Source organism: Acanthopagrus latus, chromosome 6 (genome assembly GCF_904848185.1).
Source record: "Acanthopagrus latus isolate v.2019 chromosome 6, fAcaLat1.1, whole genome shotgun sequence".
Classification (NCBI taxonomy): domain Eukaryota; kingdom Metazoa; phylum Chordata; class Actinopteri; order Spariformes; family Sparidae; genus Acanthopagrus; species Acanthopagrus latus.
The window spans coordinates 17405290-17412687 of record NC_051044.1 but is presented as its reverse complement, the minus strand read 5'-3'; the positions used below and the strand labels follow the sequence as shown (position 1 = coordinate 17412687).

The 7398-nt window shown below is 42.1% G+C and overlaps 1 protein-coding gene across 1 annotated transcript; it reads left to right on the top strand.

Annotated features, from left to right (window-relative positions):
- The first annotated feature begins 4166 nt into the window (after nucleotides 1-4166).
- LOC119021576 (caveolin-2-like) lies at nucleotides 4167-5506 on the top strand. Its single transcript, XM_037101938.1, has 3 exons — nucleotides 4167-4364; nucleotides 4964-5151; nucleotides 5347-5506. The coding sequence occupies exons 1-3, from the start codon at nucleotides 4212-4214 to the stop codon at nucleotides 5504-5506; spliced, it is 501 nt and encodes a 166-aa protein (XP_036957833.1). The 5' UTR covers nucleotides 4167-4211.
- The last annotated feature ends 1892 nt before the right edge of the window (nucleotides 5507-7398 follow it).

Below are 7398 nucleotides of genomic sequence, written 5' to 3'. Positions count from 1 at the left end.
GTTTATTTGAATGAGACACCTTTGATTCCACATGTGTTCATTTTGGTGCATACATTGAAATATTTGTATTCATAATGCTCCGTACCACCACTAATCACAATTCATCACCCTGGGCTTTAAACAGGGGCACTGACAACCTTGACGAACACTGTGCTCTTCACTTAGACCATCTGACCTCCAGACTCAGGACAAGACATCCACAACAGATGTCTGAAAACCTCACAGTAGAATCATGACCATGGTAGGCACATTTTTGCTGTTACACTTCATGTAATTTGTGAACCAGTAAGAATTTGATGTATTTTAGCAGTATTTATAATCAGTCTTTACACATCATATAATAGATATAAATTGCACGCAGTATAAACAAAGTATTTGTACATTGCTGTTAGAAAGAGGAAAACTAACAATCCAATTTTACTTAAATTTTTCTTTCACATTTTTTCTGTCACTGAAAATACGTCTCAAACCAGTTACATATGTCTTCTGCAGGTTCAGAAAGTCGTACCAGACAGCCGGCTCTGACAGAACCTAATCTAGATAAAGCATACTCAGTGTTTTTAATTTTAGCAGGACACTCTTGTTTAGCCTTTATTGCCTGCATCTGAAATTGGCAGAACAATTGGTTTAACTGGGATATTTGTCTTTCAATTTAACGCATTATACTAGTTTTAATTCAGACGATTATTGTGCAACTGGGAAATGAGCCAGATGTGACTAGCATGTGTCAAGGCGAGGATCTACACACCTCAGACACAATCATGACACATTATAGGGGGCTCTTCATCACCATTGTTTCCACACACACACACACACACACACACACACACACACACACACACACCATCAGTCATCTGCTAATCAAACCCTGCCTGCTCTCCATGACCACTGTAGTACTGCTGTGTGATTAGGAAAATGACTATTATGTTGGTTTTGGAAACCCTGAAAGAAAATGGGCCATTTCGACATGTGTGAGTGGAAAACGCTGCTGGTTTAGCCAGTAATGGGCACATAATGGGGATTTATATTTATAGCACAACAAAGACAATCCATGACCAACAGAGTGCGCTGTCTACCAGTGAATTCCCCTCCCTCCTCTGCTTAGACATCTCTAGCTGAAAGGGCTTCTAGGAATTTTCAGCAGGCAGTGAAATAAGTGTTGTCTGCCAAATGTCTGGTCATATTTTACTCAAATTGTGAATGACGTTGTAATTCACTCAAGATGCTGGAGTCAGATTGTTGTGTATCTGTGGAATGTCTGTTATCAGTGTAACTAAACAGTGTATTAACATGCACAATTATACCGGTGAGTGCGGATGTTCAGGACCCGACTTGGAAAGAAGGTGGAGTTGATTTAATTCAGAGGTTTGGAGAGGCAGCTTGCTGCTTATTGAGGGACAGAAGAAGAAACAAAAAACGCTCCTGTTGTCATAGAACCTGTAATGCACTTTGATGAGACATTTGTATGTAAAAAGCTAACCAAACAGACACTGTGCACATAAAGGATGGAACTAGGCAGCACATTTTATAAAACCTGGAAGAAATGAAGTAATGCAGTGCAACAAATGCACACATTCAAAGTATAAGGCTTCTTTATCACACCCAAGGGGGTATTTTGTTGGACAGCCAGCCATGCAACAACAAAAAAACAAAACAACACACACACACACACACACACACACACACACACACACACACACACACACACACACACACACACACACACACACACACACACACACACACACACACAAGAAAATGCAACAAAAAATGAAAAGGATCATGTCATGTTAAGTCATATAAAAGACTAACAGCAGCAGAGACAAATTAGTTTTAAGTCTATTAGTCCTGCAGTCTGTGGTTAAATGTTTCTGCAGCCAGACGGAGGCAACTTGAGCTCTTTGGGCAGAGAATGGCTCTGATCAGCCAAGATCTACTCGGTCTCCCTCAAAGAAAACAGGCCCTCACAGCCAGTGTTCACTGAAGACAGTCACAAAGTTAACTGTATGTACCAATGAAAATAAGTTGAAGCACGGTATTAACAACCATTATAAAGGCCTGAATTATATCATGAGCACACTTTAAAATCGATTATAAACAAACTTAAGATCACAGGATTACTTGCATGTCACTGGGGAAGCTTGCAGTAACATCTGACACCTGCAGTTTTCTTGGCATTTTTTATCTTATTGTTTTGAACCTTCAGCAGGAAACTGTTTCGGTTCACTCTCACCTCACTCATGCAGTTGCTTGTGGCTGCAGCGGGCAGCTATTTTCAGGTAAAAAAAAACACCTCTGTTATCCATTGAACCTGCTCGGAGCCATTCGGCACACTGGCAAAGTCAGCTACTAGCAAGTGAATACAGTGGCGCATTGAGCAGCTAAAGAGCCAGATATTTCCGGAAAGGCGTTCAAGTACAATAGATATACATTCATCAGGTGCTCATAAAACAGAACTCCAAACAAAGGCTTATGCTGCTTTGCATCTACTGGATGTGTAAATAAGCAACTGTTTGCTTACAAGTTCATATCAACTTTACAAGATGATAACAATGGATGTGAGAGCTGTGTACCCGTACGACCAAACATCAGTAAGTGCAGATTACGATCTTTATCAGATACGGTAGATAGTGTCTTTATTTATTATTTGGGAATGTTGTGTTCACAATCCTCCATAATCTCACTTTAATGACCTGGGTCAAAGTACTACCTCAGCATTTCTTTGCTGGGTGCTCTTTATCTAAGGGGCATTTGAAGGCCACAGGATTAATACACAATGCCCACAGAGAGGGAGGCAGTTGGTCAACAGTGGGCTGCAGCTTATTTTTGCCCCAGGGTAAATACGTGATTACATGGCTGTATGAAGCAGGAACATCATTACATTTATATCAACTTACACGGGGGCATGTGGAGAGTTTGTCGTGTATCATAAGCTGCAGCCACCACACCAATATACTGAGATGTACTTACAGTGCATGAAGTTGTGTGTGTGTGTGTTTGTGTGTGAAATGAAAGCCTGTAGTTCCATACCATGTGGAGCATTAGTCCCTGAGGGCGCTGTGAGGGGTTTAGACTGTTCATCTGTTGTTGTCTTCATGTTAGTCCTGTGCCTGTTCTGTTTCCCCAGTCTGTGTGTGTTCCCTGTGTTCCTGATTTATTCCTGATTTGTTCCCTTTGGTTCTCTGTTTTGTTTTTTTTTTTGTTTTTTTTTTTACATTTTTTTTTTTTATTACTTTGGTATTCTCCTTTGCATGCCTATTTGTAACCAGTTTTTGTCACCTTCCTTTTTATTGTTTGTACCTTTGGATTTTGGGGATTTTCAGCTCATTAAAACTGGCAGTTTGTTTTTCTACCAGCCTGCCTGTGCTTATGGTCTAGAGAGGTTAAGGCACCAAAAAAAAAAAAAAAAAAAAAAACTTGGTTAGGGTTTGGAAAAGACCACATTTTGGTCCAAAATAATGGGTTTTGTTGCCACAAACACGTATTGAAATGTGCTGATGTCAGATGTTGAAATGCCATGGTCCCTCATTTGAAATTATCCAGTGCCTCCAGCGACATCGTCTCCACCTTTGGACATGAAAGTCAGCTGATAGACTAATGTGAACCTGACATGACACATACTGTATGATATGTAAACATTTAAACCTTTCTGTGGTTTGCAGAAACATAAAACAGCAACATTTTTCTGGCAACCGAGCTGCTGAGACTACAGTCTGTTTCTAGAGACAAGGGTCAGCAGAGGAGCAAAGTTCCAGCTCTGATGGACGATTAGCAGGACAGCTGGCAAGAATTAGTCCAGAGAAGACCGTTCTTAATGGACCAGCTCTGCCAACTCTGCTCCGATAATGAGAAGACTATATAACCATGAAAGTGCCAAAATACTGACTGCTTATCGTCATTGCTCCACCAACATTTAAGGAGGTGCTGCAGGCAGTTTTTGTGCGATTAGCGATAGCCACTGCACATTTCTCATGCAGGTCTAAATGAGACTTTCCATGTAGTATGTCACATGGAAAATGACACTGAAGACAGGCCCTTAAAAGTCAATAAAGGCATTCCACAACAAGGAGCTAAGCAGTCAGCACTCCACTATTTTCCACCTGGGTGTCAGTGACAAGCCATCCTCCCACTACACCCTGCTCATCCTCCATATTTCCAGTGAAATGATCGCAGCAGTCGACTAAGCCTCGACACGGTTAGACTCAGTGGAAATGGAGGAACGGAGATTAAAGGACAAGGGACCAGCAGGGGAACTGATGGAGGTCAAAGTCGACGTGCCAACTGGGGATCCGAATTCCACCCACAGCGACGCGAGGCCTCCGCGTCACGACAGGGATCCCAAAGGAGTCAACAAGAGTCTTAAGGTAACTAATGTTCAGTGTCACAGGGATTTAATCAACACAGAACACACACAACCCTTTTTTTTTTCTTTTTACAGACAAAACACAGCGCAGGCCACAAGCTGAGGAATTTAATTTATGTGCAGAGGAGAAACAGAGAACCTGACCGGCCTGTTGAATGAACAAGCCCACTGCACATGCTCCTGTCTGACACAGAACCACATGTAACACTGAAGCTGAGATCTGTGTATCATTCCTAATTGATTCTTTGGCAAAGATTAATGATTCTGAGGACAAATGGAACACGCAAATTTAACTTAAATGCCTATGTAGACCAATTACTTTTAATTTTTGTCCTCAGGTACTATAAGTGGAGCAATTAAATGCAGTAAATATCTATATGCTGCATAATACTGACCTCAAGTGGACGCGATCATACCCACAGTTCTGCTTTTTGCCCCTGCCTGTAAGACCCTACTCCTCAAAGTAAAACAGGTGACATGAACGTGCTTGCTGCATTACATCAGTGTGCATTACACCTTCAGATTTCATTCCCGCATGTCGTATTTTACATACATGAAAAAGCCTGTCCTTGACATCAGTGTCTCTGTGTGTGTCTTAAGGTCACTTTCGAGGATGTGATTGCAGAGCCTCCCTCTGTGCGGAGCTTTGATAAAGTGTGGGTGTGGAGTCACGCCCTGTTCGAGGTGTCCAGACTGTGGTGCTACCGCCTCGTCTCCCTCCTCCTGGCCGTGCCCGTCTCTCTGGCAGCAGGGCTCCTCTTCGCCGTGCTCAGCTGCCTTCACATCTGGTAGGACTATTGTTACACTGAAATGAGGTGGATGGAGTGGGGGGAAAAAAAGAAATCAAGTAAAACAAGAATCAGTTATTTGGTAGCTGAATGATGTTTTCTGCCACCCCACTAGGAGTCCTTTTTAGGAGTGTGGCAGTATTTCTGTTTTCCATCAGTGAGCTGAGCTGATGCATTGTCCCTGTATCACTCCAGGTTGATCATGCCCTGTGTGCAGCTCCTTCTTATCAACATGCACTGGGTCCAGACTGTGTGGAGCAGCATATTGAACATTCTCATCACCCCCTTCTTTACCAGTATTGGAAAGTGCTGTGGCGGAGTCGTCATCCGTCTGGCAAAAGAGGACCCCAGATAGAAAAACCTGCTGTGTGTAAATGTGTTGGTTAAAAAAAAGGCAAGTGGGAAACAGATTACGTGCTGCAGCATATTTGTCGTTAATTGTTTGGTATATTGTCTCACCTGTCATGATGTTTGGCTCTTTGGTAATAATATTAACTCTCCTGCATTGCGAGAGAAGGTCGAGTAAATGGTCCAAAAACAATTTAATGCACATTTAGAGATGAAATAAGCAAAACAATGAGTATAAGCCACAGCACTGAATTGCAAAGGATCTACATATAAACCTAAACCTGTGAAGCAAATTTTACCCACAAGTATTTCAGGAATGCTAAGGAGTCCAGAACAACTTGCTAAATTACTGTATTAATAGTTTATGTGGATGTCATTAAATTGTAAATAAGCTGAATGAAAACACATGTATGAATTCAAATAATGGTTTGTCTTTATTATTTGATTGTAATTAGGTCTTGTGTGGAGATAATGCTGACATAATCAGTTGTTGTTTTTTTGGGGGAGGGGTTGAATTTAATAAAAGTATTTGCTGTCCCACTGACATGACTGCAATGGACACAGGTGAAAACGTAACACTGTTGGCTCAGAAGATCTTCGTTACCTCCACCAATGCGTTCAGATCAGATCTAGTTCATACTAAGGCAGAATTCACACAGTGCTGCACATTTTCTGCACACATTAACGTCTTTCTGTCTTAGATTATAAATGGAAATATATCTTTAACATGTATTTAAAAAGATTAGAACGTATACACTGACCCTAGTAGGCCTTCCACTCACATCACTTGAGCTGAGTCCTCAAGTGTCAATAGCAATGTTGTTATTTACATAACGTAGATAATTTTAAAGACTGCTATTGAGGGACTTATAGAGCAAAAGTATGATATTGAACATGCAGTAGCTTTTTCTTCGAACAGACAAGATAGAACGAGTTAACCAGTGAGCCTTGCAGGTGGTGGCAGGCAGATTTCATTACTTTCAGACAGAACCAGGCCAGCTTCCCCCTGCTGTTTCCAGTCTGTACGCTGGGCTAAGCTAACCAGCTGCTGGTGTCGTACTGTTGTTCAGATAAGAGCATTACAATCAAGGAGGACCTTGTATGTGTCCGGTTACACACATAGCACTGCCCGTTTCAAAGGAAGCACCACGTATGTTTGTAGAGTAACCCGGGTTACTGACACCCACTCTCACCACTGCATTCAGTATGACTCTAAATATAGAGCCCTGTATGTCTGTCTACATTAAATGGAAGACAGGAGCCAGTGCAGTCTCAGCTGATCGCATTGACACCCATACAGGCGGTGGTATGCCCACCATGACTCTCTGCTGCTGAGCTATTTCTGTCTCTCTGCCTCTACGCCTAACCGGCCTCTATCTCTCCACTGCCACGCCAAGAATACTCCTCTAATTGGGTTGGCTCCCAATCACATGGACTCTGATCCCCTTCCTACCCACCCTGTCTCTGCCATCAGGGATCCGGGGCGAGGGATGCCAATCCATGAGCAGAAGTCATGCTTCTTCCTGTACTGTTCCTACATCCCACATACTGAGATACATAGCAGCTGGGGGGGTATGAGTCCTGTATCACTTTTTACAGGCACCTCCTTCTCCTTTGGAGTTTGTTTATGCAACGAGCTGATATAGTAAGCGATGAGTGATAGCAACAACTGCTCAGCTTAAGGAAGACTGAATCAGAGTTTTATTTTGGGGGACTATTGAATTTTATGCTTTGGACCTTGCCACAATAAGAGGCTCAGGAGCCATCATGTTAAGTGGCTATTTTAATTTCTCTTCTTCTTCGTCCTAACGACTGAATTACTATAAAGGAGCATTATGTCACTTTTTGTACCTTAAAATAACAGCTTCAAATCACGTTGATGGTACAGTGTCTTGAGTG